The sequence below is a fragment of the Schistocerca serialis genome, chromosome 2 (assembly GCF_023864345.2).
Source record: "Schistocerca serialis cubense isolate TAMUIC-IGC-003099 chromosome 2, iqSchSeri2.2, whole genome shotgun sequence".
Lineage (NCBI taxonomy): Eukaryota > Metazoa > Arthropoda > Insecta > Orthoptera > Acrididae > Schistocerca > Schistocerca serialis.
In genome coordinates this window covers 63,032,993-63,060,511 of record NC_064639.1, presented here as the reverse complement: position 1 = coordinate 63,060,511, position 27,519 = coordinate 63,032,993, and the positions used below count along the sequence as shown (strand labels likewise).

Here is a 27,519-nt window from a genome sequence, read left to right as displayed (position 1 = left end):
TCCCTCTTTCCTGATGAGGCAACAGTTTGTTGCGAAAGCTTGAATTTTGTGTGTATGTTTGTGTTTGTTTGTGTGTCTATCGACCTGCCAGCGCTTTTGTTCGGTAAGTCACCTCATCTTTGTTTTTATATAATTTTTCCCATGTGGAATGTTTCCTTCCATTATATTTTTTATGTAATTCCGTGTTTGACAGTGTTGTTCTGCATAAACATTTAATTCTTAGTGCACTGTATGCCAAAATGTTACACCTCGTAATTTGTTGACCCCGCCACTTTCCAAACCATCCTGTCCTAAACTCAATGTTAATTGAGGAGATAATACTCATTTTACAGTTTTCTACTGTCATGCTGCATAGATGTTAGATGTCTCTGAGAAGCTTTGCTCTGAACAACAAATGTTGACTATATGTTTATTTAGATTCTATGGTATACAGTTGTTATTCCTTCTTAGAGCAACATGATTGTTTTATTCCTGTGACAAAGGATAGCTATTTGCTTGCAGATTGCATACCTATTTGTAACCTAAACAACACTTTATGTTTTGTAGGGCTTAGTCTTGTATTGTGTATTATATAAATTAATGGCAGCATGGTACTGTTATGTTTTAATTTAACAAATTTTTAACGTTTTCATTGAGAGTCACTCTTTATTTATTATTTTTCTAAAGAAGCTTTTGAGAATGGGGCTGTGGCTCAAACTGATCACAAAAGGGCAAAAGGTAGCAAACAAAGTAAAACCAATTAACTGTAGCTGTGAACTTATATTTCCAAAGAAAAGTACACAACCTAATTTAATTACATATGTTTATGATGCAGACTAAATGAGAGGTAATCTTTCTTTTGTAACTGAATGGTTCGTTTGTGTCAGTTCGTTTGTGTCTAACTAAACATCTTTCACCTATTTACACAAGGCGCCATCAGTGGTATTTTCCTGTCTTTTTTGTGTACCTCTGTGTTATTCTGCAAGTTCTATGTGTGAACACTGCTGGTTTCCAGGTGATGGGCGAACCTGTACTGTGAGCATCCAATATGTACCGAATAACACATACACACTTTAAAAGAAGAGAATAATGAATATCACTGATGATGCCTAGGTGAAACACGTTTGGTTAGGCACAAATAAATTATCCCGCGGAAAAGGAATTTTAATTATCTACGTGATAACAATAATTGAAGCAGCAACTGAGGAAGAATGGCTGCAATACATAATTTAATTTTCTTTATAGATAAACAGGAATCCTGTGATTAATGCCTATAAAATTTGCAAGTTTTCAGTCTTAATCCTGATTACTTTTAATTTTTTCATTGCAGGAAGGATTGTGTTAATGCTGGTGCTGTTTGCATGGGCAATGTTACCACTGATCTACCTTGTGTCGTACTTGTTTACTGTTCCACCAACTGGGTATAGCAGACTGACAATGATCTTCATATTTACAGGTACAGTAGGACCGTATGTGCCTATATTATAGGCACATATTAGTCGAATAATAATGTGGCTGCTTTCTTTCTTTGAAAATTAAATGAAATTAGAGCTGTGTTTATAAAATTTACCTCATTTTAGGTGTGGCAGGCTTCATGATAGTTGAAATACTGGATTCCCTAAACTCAAAAGAAGCGGCACAGATCATTGATTGGATACTGCTTATTATTCCCCATTATTCCTTCAGCAAGACCATTATAAATATGTATACTAATGAGAACTACCTATCAATATGTAGTATGATGAAAAAGGTCTGTTTCATTTTTCCAAATCCTTGTTGCAAAGGTGAGTTTTCATTCTTTTAGTCATCTTGTTGGTATTTATTTCCAAGAGTCCCTAATTAACTTAGTCATATCTATATTTTTGTGTGTTTGTTTCACCAAATGTAAAACACAGTAATGGCAGTATTATAAAAAGGATATAGTTGCTACTCATCATATAGCAGAGATGCTGAGTCGCAGATAGGCACAACAAAAAGAGTGTCAAACAAAGTTTTCAGCCAAACAAGCCTTCAGCACAGATAGGCACAACAAAAAGAGTGTCAAAGTTTTCGGCCAAACAAGCCTTCAACAGAATTAGACAACACACACACACACACACAGACACAGACACACACACACACACACACACACACACACACACACACACACACACACATCCACAAGTCTGACGTTGGCAGCCAGACTGTGGTCATGTTTGTGTGTGTGTGTGTGTGTGTGTGTGTGTGTGTGTGTGTGTATTTTCTAATTCTGATGAAGGCCTGTTTGGCCAAAACCTTTGTTTGACAGTCTTTTTGTTGGGCCTATTTGCAACTCAGCATCTCCAGCATATGGTGAGTAGCAATTATTCTTCTCATAACATTGTCATTATTCCATCCTGGATTTTTCATTGTTTAAACACAGTGATGACAATGATTTCACTTTGTCTGGTAAGGATGATCAATTTATTTGTTTTTAGTACATGATTTTATGACTTAAAAGAGTGAAAAACAAAACACAGAAACGTCATATCTCATACATAAGGTATGTTCTGCCTGATAACCTACAGGAAACAGGGCTTCCCTATTAATGGAGCAATCATACCCCCCCATGAACCATGCACCTTGCCGTTAGTGGGCAGGCTTGTGTGCCTCAGCAATACAGATAGCCATACTGTAGTTGCAACCACAACAGAGGGGTATCTGTTGAGAGGCCAGACAAACGTGTGGTTCCTGAAGAGGGGCAGCAGCCTTTTCAGTTGTTGCAGGGGCAACAGTCTGGATGATTGACTGATCTGGCCTTGTAACACTAACCAAAATGGCCTTGCTGTGCTGGTACTGCGAACGGCTGAAAGCAAGGGGAAACTACAGCCGTAATTTTTCCCAAGGGCATGCAGCTTTATTGTATGGTTAAATGATGATGGCGTCCTCTTGGGTAAAATATTTCGGAGGTAAAATAGTCCCCCATTCGGATCTCCAGGCGGGGACTTCTCAGGAGGATGTCGTTATCAGGAGAAAAAAAACTGGTGTTCTACGGATCAGAGCATGGAATGTTAGATCCCTTAATCAAGTAGGTAGGTTAGAAAATTTAAAAAGGGAAATGGATAGGTTAAAGTTAGATATAGTAGGAATTATTGAAGTTCGCTGGCAGGAGGAACAAGACTTTTGGTCAGGAGAATACAGGGTTATAAATACAAAATCAAATAGGGGTAATGCAGGAGTAGGTTTAATAATGAATAAAAAAAATAGGATTGCGGGTAAGCTACTACAAACAGCACAGTGAACGGATTATTGTGGCCAAGGTAGACACGAAGCCCACGCCTACTACAATAGTACAAGTTTATATGCCAACTAGCTCTGCAGATGACGAAGAAATTGAAGAAATGTATGATGAAATAAAAGAAATTATTCAGATAGTGAAGGGAGACGAAAGTTTAATATTCATGGGTGACTGGAATTCAGTACTAGGAAAATGGAGAGAAGGAAATGTAGTAGGTGAATATGGATTGGGGCTAAGAAATGAAAGAGGAAGCCGCCTGGTAGAATTTTGCACAGAGCACAAATTAATCATAGCTAACACTTGGTTCAAGAATCATAAAAGGAGGTTGTATACATGGAAGAAGCCTGGAGATACTGACAGGTTTCAGATAGATTATGTAATGATAACACAGAGATTTAGGAACCTGGTTTTAAATTGTAAGACATTTCCAGGGGCAGATGTGGACTCTGACCACAATCTATTGGTTATGAACTGTAGATTAGAACTGACGAAACTGCAAAAAGGTGGGAATTTAAGGAGATGGGACCTGGATAAACTGACTTAACCAGAAGTTGTACAGAGTTTCGGGGAGAGCATAAGGGAACAACAGACAGGAATGGGGGAAAGAAATACAGTAGAAGAAGAATGGGTAGCTCTGAGGGATGAAGTAGCGAAGGCAGTAGAGGATCAAGTAGGTAAAAAGACGAGGGCTAGTAGAAATCCTTGAGTGACAGAAGAAATATTTAATTTAATAGACGAAAGGAGAAAATATATAAATTCAGTAAATGAAGCAGGCAAAAAGTAATACAAGCGTCTCAAAAATGAGATCGACAGGAAGTGCAAAATGGCTAAGCAGGGATGGCTAGAGGACAAATGTAAGGATGTAGAGGCTTATCTCACTAGGGGTAAGATAGATACTGCCTACAGGAAAATTAAGGAGACCTTTGGAGAAAAGAAAACCACTTGTATGAATATCAAGAACTTTGATGGAAACCCAGTTCTAAGCAAAGAAGGGAAAGCCGAAAGGTGGAAGGAGTATATAGTGGGTCTATACAAGAGCGATGTACTTGAGGACAATATTATGGAAATGGAAAAGGATGTAGATGAAATGAGAGATACGATACTGCGTGAAGAGTTTGACAGAGCACTGAAAGACCTGAGTCGAAACAAGGCCCCCGAAGTAGACAACATTCCATTAGAACTACTGACAGCCTAGGGAGAGACAGTCCTGACAAAACTCTACCATCTGGTGAGCAAAATGTATGAGACAGGTGACATACCCTCAGACTTCAAGAAGAATATAATAATTCCAATCCCAAAGAAAGCAGGTGTTGACAGATGTGAAAATTACCATAAACCAGTTTAATAAGTCACGGATGCAAAATACTAATGCGAATTCTTTACAGATGAATGGAAAAACTGGTAGAAGCCGACCTCGGGGAAGATCAGTTTGGATTCCGTAGAAATGTTGGAACACGTGAGGCAATACTGACCCTACGACTTATCTTAGAAGAAAGATTGAGGAAAGGCAAACCTACATTTCTAGCATTTGTAGACTTAGAGAAAGCTTTTGACAATGTTGATTAGATTACTCTCTTTCAAATTCTGAATGTGGCAGGGGTAAAATACAGGGAGCGAAAGGCTATTTACAATTTGTACAGAAAGCAGATGGCAGTAATAAGAGTCGAGGGACATGAAAGGGAAGCAGTGGTTGGGAAGGGAGTGAGATAGGGTTGTAGCCTCTCCCCAATGTTATTCAATCTGTTAATTGAGCAAGCAGTGAAGGAAACAAAACAAAAATTCAGAGTAGGTACTAAAATCCAAGGAGAAGAAATAAAAACTTTGAGATTCGTCAATGACATTGTAATTCTGTCAGAGACATCAAAGGACTTGGAAGCGCAGTTGAACGGATGGATAGTGTCTTGAAAGGAGAATATAACATGAACATCAACAAAAGCAAAATGAGGATAATGGGATGTAGTCGAATTAAGTTCGGTGATACTGAGGGAATTAGATTAGGAAATGAGACACTTAAAGTAGTAAAGGAGTTTTGCTATTTGGGGAGCAAAATAACTGATGATGGTCGAAGTACAGAGGATATAAAATGTAGAGTGGCAATGGCAAGGAAAGTGTTTCTGAAGAAGAGAAATTTGTTAACATCGAGTATAGATTTACGTGCCAGGAAGTCGTTTCTGAAAGTATTTGTATGGAGCGTAGCCATGTATGGAAGTGAAACAAGGACGATAACTAGTTTCAACGAGAAGTGAATAGAAGCTTTCGAAATGTGGTGCTACAGAAGAATGCTGAAGATTAGATGGGTAGATCATATAACTAATGAAAAGGCATTGAATATGATTGGGGGAAGAGATGTTTGTGGCACAACTTGATTAGAAGAAGGGATCGGTTGGTAGGACATGTTCTGAGGCATCAAGGGATCACTAATTTAGTATTGGAGGGCAGCGTGGAGGGTAAAAATCGTAGAGGGAGACCAAGAGATGAATACACTAAGCAAATTCAGAAGGATGTAGGTTGCAGTAAGTACTGGGAGATGAAGAAGCTTGCACAGGATAAAGTAGCATGGAGAGCTGGATCAAACCTGTCTCAGGACTGAAGACCACAACAACAACAACAACATACACTTTATGTTTACTGATGAGATTTTGTGTCTGTTGTCCTGCCCTGCCCTTTTAAATCTTCCACTCCTACTTATTTTCATGAAAATGATTTATTGGTCAAGGTAGATATTTCTCAATTGCTTTCCTTCCTGCAGTCACTAGAATGGACACACAAGAAGGAAATACCTCATATACATTAAAATAAATAACATTTTAATATACACAATTGTTTGCCTTTGTAAATAGTGTCAATACTTTAGTAACCACAGAGAGTTATTAGTAGGTCTCTTGTAACATTATGTGAGGTGTCTGGAAAATAACAGAAATGCAACTCCTCACCTACAGCTGACTGACGTTTGGTGCATAGAAACATGCAGTAGAAAACATTATTCAGACTAGCTTTCGAGCTTTTGCTCTTTCTCTTGCAGAAGTACACATAGTCACACATACAACCACCCAATTGTATACACATGTGGCCGCAGGTGTGTACGTTTAGGTGTCTGTGTGCAAATTTGTATACTTTTGCTTTTTATGAAAAGGATAGATTGCTACTCACCATAAAGATCATATGTTGATTTGCATACAGGCACAATGGAAAGATCGTTATACACTGAGCTTTTAGCCAAAGACTTTTCTAGAAAGAAAACACAGACACATTCACACAAGCAAGTGCCCCCAAAGCACATATGTCTGCTATCTAAGGCTGCACCAGCCAGAAAGCAACTGTGTCGCATTGAACAGAAGCAGCAATCTGGATATGGTAGCAGGACGAGGCTGCCAGGGGCAACTTCAGGAAGCTACCGGGCAAGGGGAGGAGGGAGGGGGGAATAATGGGGAGGGGAAAAGGAGAGGAGCAGAGAAGGGGGAAAGACCAGTGGGTGTATCGGCAGAGAGCTGTGCACGATGAGGGAGGTGTGGTGACAGTAGGTTACTGTATGTCGAGGCTGGAATTATTTCAGTAGCCGAGTATTTGTTGTAAGGATAACTTCCATCTCCACATTTCAGAAAGGCTGGTGGTGGAGGGGAGGATCCAGATGGCTCGGGTTGTGAAGCAGCCATTCAGCTGCATGTTTTGCCACAGGATGGCCCACTTTGCTCTAGGCCAGGTTTGGTGGTTGCCGTTCATCCTGGTGGGCAGCTGCTTGGTAGTCACACCAGTATAAAAAGCTGTGCAGTGTTTGTGGCAGAGCTGATGTATGACATGGCTGCTTCCACAGGTGGCCTGTTCTCTGACGGGTTAGGAGAAGCCAGTCATGGAATTGGAATAGGAAGTGCTGTGTGGGTGGATTGGGCAGATCTTGCACCTGAGGCTTCCATATAGAAGCGGGTAGCAGGTTGTGGTTGAGATTGGCATAGGGATGGACAAGGATTTTGTGGAGGTTGGATGGGTGATGGAACACCACTTGGGATGTATCTTGAATAGGGTGTACCTCATTTCAGAGAATGATTATAGATAATCTAAGCCCTGACAAAGATTTCCAGTCCAGGTTGGTACCACGTGGCAAAGGGGGTGCTCGTTTGTAGCAAGTTCTTGGGGGTGGTGGGAGGATTAGGGGTGTGTGGGGATATAGTATGGAAAATCTTTTGTGGACAGGGGGATAGCGCCTTTTTGTGATGAGGGTTTTGTGGGATTCGTAGCGTACTGGGCGAACGAGATCTGGTCGCTGCAGATTTTCCTTTACCGAGTGGCTGGGCTATGTGGGAGGGATTTTTTGATGTGGAAGGGATGGCAGCTGTCAGAATGCAGGTACTGGTCCTGGTTGGTTGGTTTAATGTGCACGGAAGCACAGAAGTGTGCATGGAGCCATCAGAGAGGAGGATGTCAACATCCAGGAAGGTAGTACACTGGGTTGAGGAGGTTGAGCAAGGTGTAGAGTCAGGCAGACTGCAGCACAGTTGTCAAGTTACACGGCTCATTATGGCATCAGTCACCATTGGTGACACATCAGTTGGGGCACAAGTTGTAGCAAGTGCTTTTATAGTATACTTCTTCAGTTAGTTTTGTTTGGATGGGCAGGATGTGTGCATGCTGCCTGTGGATGCAGGAGGAGCCGATCACAGTTTGCATACAGCTGAATACTGTATTGGCTCTGGTCAGCCACATTTAGACTGCTGCCTTGGGGTGTAGTAGTGTGGAAAATCCTATGTCTCACAGGACAGTTATTGCTTCTTTCACTCATGCGCTCTGCTGCTGAGGCACCTCCTAGTGTACCCAACATAGTGGATCCATCCTTCCATCAGGGTGAGTGGTAGGTGGTAATGCGTTTGCATAGCTCGAGGTAGAGGGTCAGTCAGGACTTGCCTGTTCACCATGCGAGTGAACAGGCTGCTGTTCCATCAGATGGTTCTGAGTGGACACACAGGGGTAGAGGTTTGCTAGTTATTGGGTGCTCCAGCATTAGGGCCATTAAGGAGAACCTCAGGGAAATAGCATTCAGGGCCAGAAAGAAAGCCATATTGTCTGAGAGGTGTCATCAAAGATGTGGAGGAGGCTTTGCCTGCATCTATCGAGCATGCTGGGTGCAGTAGCCAGCAAATTGTGACTCACTTCATCACCTCAGTTCCTACAGACAAGTGGCAGAAGTGGTGAAGAGTGCTGGTTCATGTGTGGGGTGCAAGCAGAGCTCAAAGTTTGCAGCATTGTTTCCAGAGTTGATAGGGGTCCTTTGGTTTGCAACCTAGTGGAGGGTGTCAGCAAAAGGCTTCATAAACTATGTGACAGTCTTGGCTGCAGATTTCTGGATGTGCATTATCAGGTGTAGAATTGTAGGACTCCCCTTCATTCATCAGGAATGCATTAAAAATAGGAAGCAGTTATTAGGACAGCAAAGAACTTGTGAACTGCACAAGGAGGATTTTGAGGTAGTTTGAGGTACTCTGACGAATGCTCGCCAGATGACATGCAAATAATGAAGTCGGACCATGTTTAGAGTAAAGGCACTTTGGCTACCAAAATGTTATCAGTAAACTGTCAGAATATCTGCAAATTGTTCCTGGATTTATATCCTTCCATGAAATGTCTTGCACAGAAACTATTCTTGGCTGGAGAGGTGACCAAAACCCAAAGCAGAAAGCTCTGAGATATCTAGACAGTCATGGACTGTATATTGGAAAGATATTAGATGCCTTAGGACAGAGAATGTTCATTGCAGTTGACAAAAATATTCTCCCGGTGAAAGTCGAATTTGAGTGTGACAGCGAAGTTACCTGGTCATGTATAACAGGTCTATCTGAAATCAAGTTAAGTGTTGTATGTTTTTACTAGACACCCAATTCCATTGTGACAGCTTTTAAGTCATTCAAAGGAAGTCTATGGCCACTTGTGCAAAAATAGCCAGATCGTGCAATATTAGTTGGAAGTGACTTAAACCTAGTGGGTATAGACTGAGACATCAATGGCTTCATTGCAAGGGGTGCAGACAATCTTGTGAAGTACTTGTGAACATGTTTTCTGAGAACTACCATGAGCAACTAATTTAAAAGCCCACACACAATGTAAATATGTTAGACCTCGTACCTACAAAAAGACAACAACCTAGTATAGACATAGGAATTAGTGATCGTGATATCATAGGAGCCATGGTTACTAAGGTTAATAAATCAATCAAGAAGGCTAGGAGAGTATTTCTGCTAGAAACAGTGGGTAAGCAGCTGTAGCATCCCACCTAGGTAATGAAGTGACATCATTTAGATCCAGTATGATGGACATAAGAGGAATTATGGACAAAGTTCGAACAGACTGTAAATTGCACTCTGGAAAAGTATGTGGTGAGTAAGTGAATTAAGGATGGAAATAACCTACTGTGATTTAACAACAAAATTCAGAAAATACTGAGGAAGCAAAGACTTTTTCAATCTCACTTCAAAAGAGAATGTGCAAATGACAACAGGCCCAGATTCATGCAATTCGAAAAATATCGATACACAGAGCATAAAGTAACTAATAATTTGTCACAGACTTACAAACTCCGAGGATATAGTTGTAACATTTATAGATTTTATAAAGGTATTTGACTCAGTTGATAGGGAAACAGTAGATAAAATGATCAGAGAATCTGGCATCAAATCAAAATTAGCAAACTTTATTTGTGGAATGTTCACAGACACCAAATCAAAAGTAAAGTTTCAGGGTGAAATATCAAAGGCATTCGACAAGAAAACAGGTGTAAGGCATGGTGATGGCCTATCTCCACTCCTCCTTAAGTGTGTACTAGAGAAAATAGTAAGAGAATGGAAACTAAAACTAAAAGAACAGAAGCTATCACCAATCACACTGAGAACTAAAAACAAAGGTACTGAAATTCACTGTTTAGCATTTGCGGATGATTTTGCCAGTAAAGATGGTGGCCAGTAAGAAAGTGCATCATGTATCGCCGCCAAACAAGGTATATTTAGGTAAAAAAAAAGAAAGTGTGTGTGAATTGTAAGGATGAGATATCAAAGTTAAATGAACATGTAAGAAGTTTACAGTTCATAATCAGTGCCCTAAAACAGGATATTATAAACTGCAAACTGGAAAAAAAAAACCCAGTGAAACCATATTGCAACAAAACAATGTGCACATATCAAATGCAACAAATTATGGAATAAAGTCATCTAACAAGAAATACGGTGCAAAAAACTATAAGTAAATAAAAAGGCGTGTGCACAGCAGTTAGTTGTGTTAGTGAAAAATAACAGGCAAAAGCATGCAAACGAATCAAACTTGCCTCACAATAGTGTCGAAGTGTCACATTCTCAAAGAAAACAAGAACCTAATATTGTATGCAAAAACAGATTCAGCGTGCTTGCAGAAACAACTAACAGACTAAGTGATGCAAATATTCAACCAAAAGTTTCAAAATCGAAAACAAAAAAAACAGTCAATGTGTAAAACAAGATGCTGGCATTATTAATCTGCTTGCTGATAGTCATGGAAAAGGATTGGCAGAAGTTACGAATGAAAAAATAATAAAACAAATTGTTGTTGGATTCATGAAACCAGGTGCTCCACTACGAGAAGTTACTCAATACATTGACACATGCATCAACCAAGGAAGTTGTAACTCTTGCACTATTTTAGCTGGAGCAAATGATGTCTACAAAAACAAGGCAAAGTTTGCCTTGAGATCTTTAAGGGAAGCATTGTAAAAGGTTACAGACATGTAAGTGTTCATAACAAGCATACCTATGAGACATGACCTGATGAAAACATCGTGTGTGAACACAGAAATTGAAGCAACTAACCAAAAGATCAAAAACATTTGTAAGTTTTTCAGCAATGCAACATATATTAACGCAGACAGTCAAAAAATGGAAGACTTCATTACCCATGGAATGCATAGAAATATAAAAGGCAAAGAAGCACTATGCAATGTAATACTGAAACAAATGAACCAAAATCAGCCTGGTTTAATGTGAGCTACAATTTTAGCAGCAGCAACGGAATCATCAGCTTCAACTTAAGAACCAGATACTCCAATGATTCGAGACAAAGCTGAAGAAACAAGAAGAGGATCTCCAAGTTTAGTTACAGTGCCCCAAGTTACAACTTCAAAAATCACGTGTGAAATGCCAGCTCACTACACATCAACCCACACCACTCATAAAATGAAAGAACCACATTTTTTATGGTAAGTGGCTCCAGAGAAATGTTACATCAATTGCGTAAAACATCGATCTGGAAAGAAAACTTCAACAATAAAAGTGAAGGGGCTATTCAAGGGAAGAAGTGTTAGAAATTATAAGTAAGTGTAAGTCTTCATTCCTAATGCACTGGAGCATAAACGGCCTAAATGCAACATATCCTCACGATAAAACGACAAAAATTGACAAGCTGCAAATTATTCTTTCACAAGGAAGAAATATCAAAGTTGTTTGCTTAAACAAACACTGGCTCACGAAAGATTCAATCACAGTTGTAAATAAGTTAGAAAACTTTAGGATAGCTAGTTGTTTTTGTAGCCAAAACAGTACTCATGGAGCCTCCTGTATATTTTCACATAGAAGAAAGTGTAAGTAGATGAATGACAAACACTAACTTCACTTAACAAAGGTTTATTCAGCACTTGCACATACAAGAGCACGGAGTGAACTGCCTCTGGCCAGAAAACATATGGTATATATACAGCTACAGAACATTACAGGACACTGATTCTTGCCATTTGTACTCAAACCAAATATAGAAATTAAAATTTTACAGTTCAGGTGAATTTTGAACTCACAACCCTCCAGGCAACAGTCTAATATCATAACCACTACACTACAGCAACTGTGCTACTCAGCTTCTTTTGCGACAATATTGATTAACCATTCATTGGAATATAAAGAAAGATATGATTTTAAACTTCTATATGAAGAGATTGTATTTGAAAGTTGTTGTGTAGAGCTAGAACAACAGAATATAGTCATCATCTCTATATACAGAATTCCAGGTAGTGATGTAAATACATTATTCTTAGATAAACTCCGGTGTCTCCTATATAAACTCACTAAATAAAACAGGAAAATAATTGTAATTGCTGTGATTTTAACATAGATACAACAAGAATGTGAACTAAGTTTATTGATGTAATTCAAGAATATGGCTTTAGACTAAATTTCACTGACTTCACCAGAGTAAATAAGTGAACAGCAACATGCATATATAATAATTTATAGAAAAGACTGTTCAGTGAAGAAAACGTAAACTTGTTCTATTATAGATTAAATGAGGTAGACTGGTCATTACAACAAGAAAACTCGTGTTCAGAAAATTCTGGAAAGTTTCTAAACAGCTTTTTACATGTCTTGAATGAAACATTTCCACCCGTAGCTTGCCGAAGAAGGGCAACAAATAAACTGAAGTGGATTACCACTGGCATAAAAATATCTAGCAATAGAAAGAGAGAGCTACATGCTGAGCTGAAATCAAATAAGAGTCCTGAGTTCATAAATTATACTAAAGCGTATAAAAAACTATTTAAGAAGTTTGCACAAGCATCAAAGGAAATGGCAAACACTAAATTCATTAAAAAAAACACACAAGTAAATCCAAGGCAGTATGGACAATAATCAAATCTGAATTTGGAATCAAACCTAGCAACCAGGAAATAACTAAAATAAAGATACAAGACAAAATAATTGTACATCCTGCTCAGATATCCAAAAATTTTAATAAATTATTCATAACTGTAGCAAAATCTGATGTTGATGTAGACTTATCAAGATAAGGTACATTTGTTCGGCTCAACTCAAGAGCAAGAAAGAGGGCCTAATTAAATTTAACAAAGTAACAGTAAAATATGTAGAAAAAACTATACTAAACCTAAAAAAATAAAAATTCTGTGGGATGGGATGTAATACCTGCCAAAGTCATTAAAGCAGCTACAGCTACAATAGCACACTCACTACACAAATTAATCACTCAATTGCTTGAAGAAGGGTACTTTACAGCATTTCTAAAATATGCAGATATCAAGCCAGTATTTAAGAAAGGCTCCAAAGATGATATGGAAAATTACTGTTCAATTTCCCTTCTTCTTGTTGTTTCTAAGATATTTGAAATGATTGTTGCAATTGAAATTCAAAATTTCTGCTACAAATACAATGTAATTTCAAAAAATCAATTTGGATTCCAGAAAGGCAAAAGTACAATTTATGCAATCAATGAATTTGTGACTAAAGTTAGTTCCACTTTGGACAAGTCAAAAAAAGCTGCAGGAATCTTCTGTAACTTATCCAAAGCATTCAACTGCATGAATCACTCCTTACTAATATGTAAAACGAAAAAATATGGAATTGTGGGTAGCACCTTACAGTGGTGTAAGTCATGTCTAATGGAGAGAAAGCAAAGGGTTGTCATAACATCAAGCATAGGCAAATACTCCTCGAAGTGGAGAACAATCTCACAGGGAGTACCACAAGGCTCAATTAATTCTGGGCCCAATCCTCTTTCTTTTTTATGTAAGTGACTCACCCATAAATATTAATTATCATTCAGTTTTATTTGCTGATGACATATCTGTACTGGGAGAAAATAAAACCACAGAAGAAATTCCTGAACATGTTGTAGAAACTCTAGAAAACCTAGATGTTTGGTTCCATCTAAATTGCCTAAAGCTAAATATTTCAAGTCTCAAATAAATGATATTCACATTATGCACAGAAGCCAGGAAGTAAATGAAGCAGTGCACGTTAAATTCTTAGGAATGCAATTGGACAGAAACCTATCATGGTTCTCACACATAGATTATCTCAAAAATAAACTAAACAGCCTGGTGTTTACTATGACAGTCTTAGCCAATGTCACACAAAAAAGTAATATACCATAGTTACTTTGAGTCATTAGTGAGATACGGTATTGTCTTCTGGGGGAATGCTAGCAACATGACAAAAATATTAACTTTGCAGAAAAAAATTATCACAAACATATGCAGTGCAAAGCCAAGAGAATCTTTATTAAGAGATCTTAAGATACTAAGTGTTCCCTCATTGTATCTGTATGAAATAATTCTTTTCACAAGTAATAACCACAAACTCTTTTTGTCAAATAATTTCCAGCATAGGTACGAAACTAGAAACAAAGAAAGCTTCATGCTGCCTACACACAGGCTTAATCTTTTTGCACAGACTCTACAATATATGGGAGTAAAAGTATACAATAAGGTGAGTTACGAAACTAGAAACAAAGAAAGCTTCATGCTGCCTATACACAGGCTTAATCTTTTTACACAGACTTCACAATATTTGGGGTATACAATAAGCTGAAAGACACAAATTTTAGAAAGGTCCAAACTGAGGCAGTTAAAAGAGACTTGTAATAGCACCCTGGTGCAGAAATGTTATTACTCTGTTGATGAATTTTTTACTGATCTGACCATCTGAGCACAATAAAAACAATAATAATAATTAATATTCTGATTTTACTGTGATTATTTAAAAATACTGTATTCCATGTATAATTTATCATAGTTATAAGCTGACAAGTCTCCTGTACATAAAATCAATGATTTAACTTGTACACTATGAGGCAATAAAATCAGAATCAGAATTCTGATTTGCCATTCTTTCTGAATACCTAACAAATGCTGGAATACAGATCACTCTCTTAAAAGAAATAGCCAACAAAGCAGGTTTGAGAATAGCTGTAGAAAAAACAAAAAAATGCTCCGGAATCCCTAGCTACAGATATTGGCCAGAAAAAGAGGGTAAATAAATTTAAACGTTTGGGAGAAATTACCCAAGAAAATGGCTTAGAAAAATTCACTGTAGAAGGACGAGTACATAAAATGAAGAGAGCTTATGGAATAACTAGGAATGTCTACAACAAAAGCTGTCTGCCTAAAAATTTGAAGATACAGCACTACAACACAGTAGTAAAACCAGAATGTCTCTCTGCACGTGAATTTGTAGTACTGAACTACAAATTACACCAACTTGAAGTCCTAGAAAGAAAAATCATTTGAAAAATGCTTAAGCAAACAAAAAAAAACAGAGGTATGGACATTAAGAAGCAGTGAAGAAGTTTATCACAACATAGAAAACATAAATGAAACACTACGAAAGAGGCAACTGCTATTTTTTGGACACTTATAAAGAATGAACAGCAACAGGTTAACCAAAGAGATTTTTAAATATCTTTGGGACAAGAAGTCAACAATAGCCTGGATTCAAGAAGTTAGGAAAGATTTGGAAAGAAACAACATAAGTGAATAGCCTGGATTCAAGAAGTTAGGAAAGATTTGGAAAGAAACAACATAAGTGAAAAAGATGCAACAGAAAGAGAGATTTTCAAGGGGAAAGTGTTAAAAATGGAAGGATTCCAAGGCAAGAAGGAGAAGACGGGGTCACTATGGTCCGAGGAGAGAAAAAGGATACATAGTGGAAAGATGAAAGAATACTGGAGGAAAAAGAATGACCAACAAAGAAGGAAGCATTGAACTTGGTGCATGGTCCTCAGATGACCCAAATGAAGAAAAAAGAAGAAAGTAACTAATACTGTTGTACCTTCACAAAGGATCTTTCTGAGAACCTGAGAAAATTCTGATGATACATAAAATTGCTAAGCAGGTCCAAGTCTCCTGTCCATTCACTCGTTGGCCTATCTGATGCGGCAATAGAAGATACCTAAAGGAAAGACAAAGTTTTAAATTTCCCATTTCAGAACTCATTTGCACAAGAAAGCCAGACAAACATTCCATCATTTGACCATCACATAGGCTCCCATATGGAGCACATATAAATAAGTATCCCTGATGTAGAGAAATGAGTGAAAGAGTTGAAGGCAAATAAGTCACTAGGCCTAGATGGAATCCCAATTTGGTTTTAGAAAGAGTATTCTACAGCATTGGCCCATCACTTAACTTGCATTTACCATGAATCTCTCACCAAGTGCAAAGTCCCAAGTGACTGGAAAAAAGTACATGTGGTTCCTTTGTATAACAAGCATAAAGGAATGGGTCGAATTAAGTCGGGTGATGCTGAGGGAATTAGATTAGGAAATGAGACACTTAAAGTAGTAAAGGAGTTTTGCTATTTGGGGAGCAAAATAACTGATGATGGTTGAAGTAGAGAGGATATAAAACGTAGACTGGCGATGGGAAGGAAAGCGTTTCTGAAGAAGAAAAATTTGTTAACATCGAGTATAGATTTAAATGTCAGGAAGTCGTTTCTGAAAGTATTTGTATGGAGTGTAGCCATGTATGGAAGTGAAACGTGGACGATAAATAGTTTAGACAAGAAGAGAATAGAAGCTTTCGAAATGTGGTGCTACAGAAGAATGCTGAAGATTAGATGGGTAGATCACATAACTAATGAGGAGGTATTGAATAGAATTGGGGAGAAGAGGAGCTTGTGGCACAACTTGACTAGAAGAAGCAGATTCAGAAGGATGTAGGTTGCAGTAGGTACTGGGAGATGAAGAAGCTTGCACAGGATAGAGTAGCATGGAGAGCTGCATCAAACCAGTCTCAGGAGTGAAGACCACAACAACAACAAAAGAATGTAACTGCAAAATTATAGATCAACGTCCTTATCATCGGTTTGATGGAGAATTTCTGAACATATTCTAAATTCAAATGTAGTAAGTTTCCTTGCAACAGAAAAGCTTCTGTTCACAAATCAGCACAGTTGAAGAAAGCATCGCCCATATATTAACTCAGCTTACACTTTCCTCACATTATATCATGTGAACTACAGATGAAAGGAAATAAGTAAGTCCCATATTCATAAGTTTCCAAAAAGCACGTGACACTGCAGAATGTTAACAAAGGTACAAGCATACAGAATAGGTTCCCAGATATGTGAATGGCTCGAAGGCAACTTCAGTAACAGAATCCAGTACCTACTCCTCAATTGCCATTGTTCTTCATGGACAGGGATATTATCACCCAGAGAAATGTATTTGTATTTCTTTATTGGTACTGTAAATCATGTTTAGGTACATATTTGGCACAAACAGAGTAGGACAAGTCAGGATGGTACAGTATATACAACATCATACACATTGTTATTTTGAAAAGATTAATAATTAAAAATTAATCAATACATGTTGAATATTGATGACAAAATTAATATAATGAAATAAAATGATAGATTTGAGCAGTTACACTATACTTTTCTGGTACTCTAAAAACTCAGAAACGGAATATAAGCAGTGGTCAAGCAAGTACTCTTTCAGTTTCACTTTAAACTTTTGTAAATTTTGCATCCGTTTCAAATAGGATGGCCTGTGATTGTATAGCATCATGCCAGTATGATACACTCCTCTCTTATAAATGTTTGTACTTACTGTATTGACATGCAAATAATTCTTCCACTCTTCAAAATACTTCCTTTTGGGAAATTTAGTATTTCATACATATATAAGCAAGGAAGAGGCAGTATTTTGAGATTTTTAAATATTGGTCTACAGGAGTCTCTGTACTTAGCATGGTTTATTATTCTAACAATCTTTTTCTGAAGCCTTAATGTTTTGTTTGTACCTATGGAGTTCCCCCAAAAGATAATGCCGTACATCAGCAGTGACTGAATACTGCCATGGTACATTGTGATCACTGACGCATGGCTTGTATTTTGAGAGAGGATTCTTACTGCATACGTAAGTGTGTTTGACTTTTTATTTACATGATTAAGATGTGTCTCCCATTTTAGGTTTTGCTGAATATGTATGCCTAAAATTTTGTGTCGCTCACAGATGAGACAGTTTTTCCATCAATTTTAAAAATCAGCCTTGCAGGATGTAGTTTCTCTGAATTGTGGAAATTGACTGTCACTGTTTTTTTCCTTATTTATTATTAGCTTTTTTGTTCTGAACCAATGTGTTAAATTGCATTATACCTGTAGCTGTTTTTGTAGGCTTTCCTCATCACATGATTTGATTAGGATATTTGTGTCATCTGCAAAAGGCACTGTTGTACATTTAGTTATTTTTTCTGACAAATTATTAACATAAAGAATGAAAATAATTGGCCCAAGGACTGACCCTCGAGGAACTCCATATGTAATGTTTTGTGCATTACTGTAAAAATCACAAATTTTTTGTGTTTTTTTAAGTCTTATTTTATTTGAGTGGTCTGTTGACGGTCATGAAGGTAGGAATGTATCCACTTGTTTGGCAGGCCTCGTATTCCATTACTACCTAGCTTCTGCAACGGAGTATTATGATCAATTATATCAAAGGCTTTACTAAGGTCAAGAAATATCCCAGACACATGTACTGCAGTTAGAATTTCATTTATGAAGGTATAAATAGCTGACTGTGTTGATCTGCCAGTTCTGAATATGTGTTGTGCATCACTTATTATTTTTTCTTTATTTAGAAAGGCTGTCAGCCCTCTAAGAAATAGTTTTTCAAGAATTTTGCCAAAGCCTGACAATACTGATACAGTTCTATAGTTTCCAACTTCCTGTTTGTCCCCTTTCTTGTACTGTGGTGTCACTTTTGCCATTTTCAGATTTTTCGGAGTGTGTGATATGACTGCTTTATTTTCTATATCCCTGTTTCTTCTTCTCTTACTATCAAACCTATTCATCAAGAATCAGCAACATTAATGGGCATGGGCCCCTTTGAAGTAAAATATTCCGGAGGTAAACTAGGTTCCCATGCAGAACTTCGGGCGTAACCTACTTCAAAGAGATTCAGGCCGAAAGGAACTTTCAGGTTGGGAACATGGAATATTAAAAGTTTGAACAGGCCAGGAATGTTCCAGACATTATTAGACAAATTAGATAGATGCAATGTAGACATTACAGCTATTCAAGAAACTCGGTGGCAGGGGGAGGGTAGCATAAAGAGGGGTAACTATACATTTTTCTATGGAGGTGCGGAAGCTCACAGTTTCGGAACAGGTTTCGCAGTACAGAGAAAAGTGCTTCATGCAGTCAGAGATATAAGGTTCATTAGTGACCGACTATCAGTTATAGTGCTGTCCAGCAGGTGGAATAGACTAGTAGTAATTAATGTACACGCACCAACTGAGGACACTGAAGAGGTTGTTAAAGACGGCTTTTATGAAGAACTAGATCAACTGTGGTATGAGTTCTCCTCATACGATACAAAATTAATCATAGGTGATTTTAATGTGAAGATAGGGAAGGAGGAAGCATTCCGGCCTACAATTGGGAAAGAAAGTTTGCATAACATTTCGAATGATAATGGCACAAGAGTGGTTAGTTTTGCTGTTTCAAAAGACATGATTGTTGAGAGCACATATTTCAAAAGGAACGACATTCATAAAGCAACTTGGGTCTCTTCGGATGAACACACCTGAAACCAAATTGATCATGTTCTTGTAGATTGGAGATGGCACACCAGTATAGAAAATGTTGGGACTTTCAGGGGAGCAGACTGCGATTCTGATCATTTTCTTGTAGTTGCCAAAGTTCACCAACATCAAGCAACATCAAGGTGTCACAGTGCAGAACTTGTTAGGTTTGACACTGACATGCTAAATGATGAAAACATTAGAAGAAGGTACATGATAGAAATTTCAAATACGTTTGATGCTCTCCGGACACACAAAGATCAAGACGAGGATGTAAATAAACAGTGGATCACTGTGAGGATAATATCAAAGAGGCAATGAAGGTCACATTAGGTACAACTAAGAAGATCGGGAGGAAAGCATGGTTTGATGAGGAATGCAAGAAATTGGTAGAGGAAAGGAGAAAAGCGCGATTAGATTGGGATAGAATGGGAGACAGAAAACGAGAGAAGTTCTTGAACACGAGAAGGGAAGTTGGTTGTAGGCTATGGGCAAAGAAGAGGGATTATTTGAACAATCACATTTAAAAAAATGGAAACAAACAGTAAAACAAAAAACATTAGGGAATTTTACCTAGACATAAATGGGTATAGGAAGGGGTTCAAGGCTAGGACAAATGCGCTTCGAGGGGATGCCAGGGGAATACTGGCAGACCCTAGTGCTATATTAAGTAAATGGAGGGCATATTTTGAGCATCTATTAAATGTACACCAGGAAGCAGGAAATGAGCAAGCATACGAAATACATACAGCAGAACCCCAGATACCTGAGCCAACGTTAAAGGAAGTAAGAGATGCAATCAGCAAATTGAAAAACCGTAAAGCACCAGGATCAGATTGCATAACTGCAGAATTAGTTATAAATGGGGGACAGAAATTGGTGGGAGTAGTTCACAAAGTGATAACTAAAGTATGGAACTCAGAGATGATACCTGAAGAGTGGCAAGAGTCGATTCTGATCCCAATTTTTAAGAAGGGTGACAAAATGGATTGTAGTAATTATAGAAGGATATTGCTATTACAAGTATGTTCCAAAATTTTCTCGATTATTCTGCTAAGCAGGCTTACACCATATGCAGATGAAATTGTGGGGGATTACCAAGCTGGCTTTCAGAGCAACAGATCAACTATAGACCAAATATTCTCCCTGCGTCAAATTTTGGAAAAGAAATGGGAATACAATAAACCAGTTTATAATCTTTTCATAGATTTTACAAAAGAATATGATTCAGTATTGCAGTCAAAATTGTACAGAATTCTTTTGGAACTTGGAATACCAAAGAAGTGTGTTAGACTTACAGAAGCAAGTTTGAAAAACACAAAAGGTAGAGTACATGGGGGGAAATTTGTAACAAAGAACGGACTTAAGCAGGGAGATGCCATGTCTCCGCTACTTTTTAATTTAGTCCTAGAATATATTGTACAAATGGCAGCAGTTAAATGGAAATATTAAGATATTGGGGTATGCAGATGATATGAACATCAATAGCAATAGGAAAGAATCTGTAACAGCAAATGCGAATCCGTTAATCAAGGTTAGTGAAGATGTAGGTCTAAGGATAAGTGAAGACAAACCTAAATACCTGGTTACTACTAGAATGCCAACAGCAGTAGATCAGGAAATGTTAAGAGTTGGAGACATGCAGTTTGAAAAAGTGAACACATTTAAGTATCTAGGCATGGACATCACTTCGAGAAATGAGATTGAATCTGAACTGAAGAAGCGATTACGGGCAGGAAATGCATGCTACTTCTCACTGGATAGATTACTTTCATCACGGATATTGTCTAGGAATTTAAAGATTAGAATATACAAAACTATTATTCTACCAGTTATGCTGTATGGGTGTGAGACTTGGTCTCTCACTGTGCAAAATGAAAAGTCATTTCGAGTATTTGAAAACAAAATTTTGAGGAAAATTTTCAGAGCAAAAAGGGATGACATTAGCAGAGAGTGGTAAAAACTACATAACGAAGAGGTTCACGAACTCTATTCAAGCCCTGACATAATCAGTATTATTAAATCACAAAGGCTGCGATGGGCGGGTCACGTAGCTTGAATGTATGAGGGCAGGGCAGCGTGCAGAGTACTGGCAAGGCACTGAGAGGGATAGGGCACTTAGAGGGAAAACGTCCTGTGGGGAGACCAAGGGGTAGACGGGAGGACAATGTGAAGGCTGATTTGAGGAGCCTAGGTATTGAAGGTGAATGGAAGGAAATAGCCCAAGACAGGGACAGATGGCGAAAATACGTTGCTGCGGTAATGGACTCTCGAATCCAGTATGACCAGTGAGTGAGTGTGTGTGTGTGTGTGTGTGTGTGTGTGTGTGTGTGTGTGTGTGTATTATTTTCTATATACTTAAATGATCTGACAATATCATAAAAAGGTCAGATTTCTACTCATAGATGTCGTGTTGCAGACAGGCACAGCAAAAAGACTGCTAAACAAATGGGCTTTCAGCAAAAAGCCCTTCTTCTAAAGCAGATAAACACACACACACACACACACACACACACACACACACACACATACACACACACACTGTCTCTGGCCACTGAGTTCCTTGCAGTCCGGCCTCAGTGGCCATAGACAATGGCCATGTGAACGAGTAGTACTTGTGTGAATGTGTGTGTTTTTTATCTACTTCAAGAAGGCCCTTTAGCTGAAAGCTCATATGTTTAGTGTTCTTTTTGTTGTGCCTGAGCACTCTGCAGCTGTTTACTGTGATGTACGGGAGGTTGATCGCTGAGTGACTCTAGGCCCAGGATACAAGATGACTTAGGCAAAAGTTGTAGTTGGTAATATAAATGGCAAATAGCTCTAAATGTACAAAAATATAAGTTAATATAATAGAGGGAAACATTCCACATGGGAAAAATATATCTAAAAACAAAGATGATGTAACTTACCAAACGAAAGCGTTGGCATGTTGATAGACACACAAACAAACACAAACACGCACACAAAATTCAAGCTTTCGCAACCAATGGTAGCTTCGTCAGGAAAGAGGGAAAGACGAAAGGATGTGGGTCTTAAGGGAGAGGGTAAGGAGTCATTCCAATCCTGGGAGCGGAAATACTTACCTTAGGGGGAAAAAAGGACAGGTATACACTCGAACACACAAACATATCCATCCGCACATATACGGACACAAGCAGACATTTGAAAAGGCAAAGACTTTGGGTAGAGATGTCAGTTGAGACGGAAGTACAGAGGCAAAGATGTTGTTGAATGACAGGTGAATTACGAGCGGCGGCAACTTGAAATTAGCGGAGGTTGAGGCCTGGTGGGTAACGGGAATAGAGGATATACTGAAGGGCAAGTTCCCATCTCCGGAGTTCTGACAGGTTGGTGTTAGTGGGAAGTATCCAGATAACCCGGACGGTGTAATACTGTGCCAAGATGTGCTGGCCGCACACCAAGGCATGTTTAGCCACAGGGTGATCCTCATTACTAACAAACACTGTCTGCCTCTGTCCAGTGGACAGTTTGTTGCTGGTCATTCCCACATAGAAAGCTTCACAGTGTAGGCAGGTCAGTTGGTAAATCACGTGGGTGCTTTCACACGTGGCTCAGCCTTTGATCATGTACACCTTCCGGGTTCCAGGACTGGCGCAGGTGGTGGTGGGAGGGTGCATGGGACAGGTTTTACACCGGGGGCGGTTACAAGAGTAGGAGCCAAAGGGTAGGGAAGGTGGTTTGGGGATTCCAAAGGGATGAAGCAAGAGGTTACGAAGGTTAGGTGGACGGCGTAAAGCCACTCTTGGTGGAGTGGGGAGGATATCATGAAGGATGGATCTCATTTCAGGGCAGGATTTGAGGAAGTCGTATCCCTGCTGGAGAGCCACATTCAGAGTCTGATCCAGTCCTGAAAAGTATCCTGTCACAAGTGGGGCACTTTTGTGGTTTTTTTGTGGGAGGTTCTGGGTTTGAGGGGATGAGGAAATGGCTGTGGTAATTTGCTTCTGTACCAGGTCGGGAGGATAGTTGCAGGATGCGAAAGATGTTTTCAGGTTGTAGAGAGGATATAAAATGTAGACTGCCAATGGTAAGGAAAGCGTTTCTGAAGAAGACAAATTTGTTAACATCGAGTATAGATTTAAGTGTCAGGAAGTCGTTTCTGAAAGTATTTGTATGGAGTGTAGCCATGTATGGAAGTGAAACATGGACGATAAATAGTTTGGACAAGAAGAGAATAGAAGCTTTCGAAATGTGGTGCTACAGAAAAATGCTGAAGATTAGATGGGTAGATCACATAACTAATGAGGAGGTACTGAATAGGATTGGGGAGAAGAGGAGTTTGTGGCACAACTTGACTAGAAGAAGGGATCGGTTGGTAGGACACGTTCTGTGGCATCAAGGGATCACCAATTTAGTGTTGGAGGGCAGTGTGGAGGGTAAAAATCATAGAGGGAGACCAAGAGATGAATACACTAAGCGGATTCGGAAGGATGTAGGCTGCAGTATGTACTGGGAGATGAAGAAGCTTGCACAGGGTAGAGTAGCATGGAGAGCTGCATCAAACCAGTCTCAGAACTGAAGACCACAACAACAACAACAACAACAACATATGCCATAATAAAGAACCAAACAAAAGACAATATATAAAACTGCATTCAGAATAACCTTAGGAGTGACAGTTCGGAAGTAGCACAGGTGAGCGCAGCACAGAGTTGCCAAGTCCCACATGGAAATTGCGTGTAATCTCATGTTTCATTCAGCTCACTCTCACACTCTAACTGTTAGATCTTTAAATGTGGAGCCAACTAATTTCTTGTGAAATAATTTCGCTATGTGATGCTTTTATTTATTTCTTTTTTAATGTTCATGTAGGCATTAAAAGAAACAGCATTCCAACGACGTTATCAAATTTTCGACAAGCGAGAAAGTTTTTTGTTATTGTACACATTATGCGAATGAAATGTCAAGGAAACATCAAATTTTCATCTGTTTCAAACCTTAGCTGTGTCGAAGATCTCTAACGCGAGACGCAGGACTGTAAATAATATGATATCGTCTGCTCACTTACAGTACCGGCAGCGATAGGCAACAGATTTCTATATTTGTATTTGTAAAGACCTGATATGTTTCTGATATGTATCCTTATTTCCAACACAACAAAAAATAATATAATGCTTGTTTGGTATCTTAAATTGGGTAACATCTATTGTGAGAAACAAAAACAATACAAAAACTGCAAACGTATTGCAGACATTATTTTGTATACTGTAATATGTATGCACAAATTGAATTCTAGAAATGTACTAAACATGTATCTGAATCCATTTGTGCTGCATCTCTATGTGGATAATGGTAAAACTCCACTGACATCACTCTCGTTGCTATCGCAGACACTTGAAGTTTCGCTGTCACTATTGTCATTTAAAGAGATAATCATTTCTCCCACTGAAGTCTCCAAAACAGCTTCATCCTGCTATGCTCTTTACATAATGTTGTGTGAGTGACAGCTTTCTTCTAGTCTTCAGAGGTAATGTGAGTAATAGCTTCTTTAGTGCATGCTTCTACTGCGGAGAGCGTAAATTTTTGGTTGTTCCTGGCAACGTATCCTTCAATTTGGGCCTATATCAACTCTATAGGTTTGAAGTGCCAGTGTTACCGTGGCAGCCTGACGATTGTATGCCCTTATTTTTTTGCCAGTTCGTCAATTTCATATTTTGGAAATTGTGGTTTATGGAAATTTATTTTTTTGATAATCTCGACCTTCTTAAGGTCATCAGATACATTTATGTTATGACGCTCAACCCAATAAATCATTTCCTCCTTTCGCTTTGCCATGGTAAGTGCTTTATCAACAACTGAATGATTCAGAGCATTGTCTGGAACAATTGTGGACAGTTTACCTAGATTGGGTATTAGAGCTTCTACGAACCACTTTGTGAATGTAATGCGGTTCATATCTTCATGGTAATCTCCTGTCTTCTCCGATTTAAAGAGAAGGAGACAGTTTGGTATGAAACCTTGCGAGGCAACTGCATGCAGTAGAATCAATCTGCCCCCCTTACCAGACGGAATCTGCATTGTTCCTTTAATCGTGTTGTCTGTCCACCCCTGATTAACTACGTGACCAGAATTAACCTATGTTTCATCGAGCCGAACCACTTCATTAACATTTATACTAAATATCTGCCTTAAAAATCGGCAACACCATGCAGCAATATCCTCCTTTTCCATCAATAGCTTACGGCCACAAAATTGTCCGTAGTGAAATCTACGTTGTGCAAAACTGTGAATAATGATGTTCAACTGCCCTGAAAAAGTCCTGATTCTTTAAGTGTGACCAATAACTTTGAGAGTGTGGGATGTTCCTTTCTGCTATAATAATCGTTAACATGTCTCTACCACTTCCATCGCAGCTGTCAATACAAAAGTAATTTTGAATAGACTGTAGTACTGCTACTCCAAGAAAATTTGCAGCCTGAAAAACACACGGAAAAGCTTAATATCAGGTTGGGGCCTACGTCATTGTGAATCTGGACATATGAATGTATCCTCCAAGCCAAATTATGCATTTTTACTATGTTTTATGAAACTCCTATGCCCTTGGAGTGTCCTCTGATGTCCTATTTCTTTTATGACAGTCATGTAAGATCTGTTAATGCTACATGTATACGAACATATGGCCTTCCTACGTCCTAGCTCAGTAATGCCTGTTTTCTGGCGCTCTGTGGCAGCAGCTGAAACGAGCCCATGTCTAAGATGTCAGGGGAAAATATTGGAAATGGTTCTTTGGAAAATGTTATTTTCAAAGGAAACTTCATTTTACAGAAGATGAATTATGTTACATGTGAAAGTGTGCAATGAATTTCTTAAAACACAGAGCGTTTGACTCTCGTTCAAATGTTAACACTTCGAGTACCAGCCACTCAGAATAATTTTGAGTGCAGAAGCCCAGACATTACAGTCATTGTTTAAAATTTTAGTGACACATTTGCGTGTTTTGTAAAGTGTAACGCACACTAAAAAGACCAATATTAGTTGTAATTTATTCATTTATTCATCCGTAGAGCAATATTTCTTATAAAATAAACATGTATCTTAACAGTATATACTTTTCTAATCGTGTCAAGTTAAATTTCTTACACAGTACAATGTTCATGAACATTAGTCTATAGTTATTTTAAATATTCATCTACAGTGTAATAGCTATTATCTAGTAAATATTTTTTTAGCCTTTGACTAAAGGTGTGGGGATCATTTACATCTTTTATTTATAGTGGTAATCTGTTGTACAATTTAATACCATGATACAATATACTATTTTGAGTTTTTGACTTGTTTCTTCAGTTTAGATGTAAACAGTGTCTGGATTTTGTTCCATGGTCTTGAATTGTGCTGTTTGTGGTATACAGATCTATGTTTTTCCTTATATACATTACATTTTGATAAATATAGTCACATGGAACGGTCAGAATTTCTAACTTTTTGAACAACTCTTTACAGTGTGCCTTGTTACTGCTATTTGTTACTATTCGAACAGCTCTTTTCTGTATCTTGAAAATAGTTTGTATGTTTCCAGCACTTAACCCCCAAAACATTATCCATATACCCAGAGTAGGCTACCTTGAGGGATGAAATATTGCAGACTGGTGCAAGGACTCAGAGGGCATAACATGCTGAAGACAGTCCCTTTGCTAAAACTCTGACGTGCCCTGTCCATTTTAGTGACAGTCTACATTCATCCCCAAGAACTTGCTGTCTGTTACACAATCAAGTATCTCATTGTTTACTTTCAGTGTAGTGTCAATGGGTTTTTTATTTAGTCGTAAGTTTATACAGTTTGTCTTTTTGACATTTAGAGTTACTTTATTCTTTAGTGACAAGTTGTGGATGTCACTGAGAGCTTCATTGGATTTTTCTGTTAACAGTGTTGAGCTTTCATCTGTAATCACTACAGTGCTGTCATCAGCAAATAGTGTTCTTTCCCCATGCCTGACACTCTGTGGGA

General features: G+C 38.4%; 1 protein-coding gene across 1 annotated transcript in view; it reads left to right on the top strand.

Annotated features, from left to right (window-relative positions):
- Positions 1 to 27,519, top strand: part of LOC126455728 (phospholipid-transporting ATPase ABCA3) — a 526,358-nt gene that overhangs the window by 325,563 nt on the left and 173,276 nt on the right. Inside the window, exons 18-19 of the mRNA XM_050091496.1 lie at positions 1,310 to 1,435; positions 1,560 to 1,763. Coding sequence (XP_049947453.1) covers positions 1,310 to 1,435; positions 1,560 to 1,763 — 330 coding nt within the window. The remainder of the gene's footprint in view (positions 1 to 1,309; positions 1,436 to 1,559; positions 1,764 to 27,519) is intronic.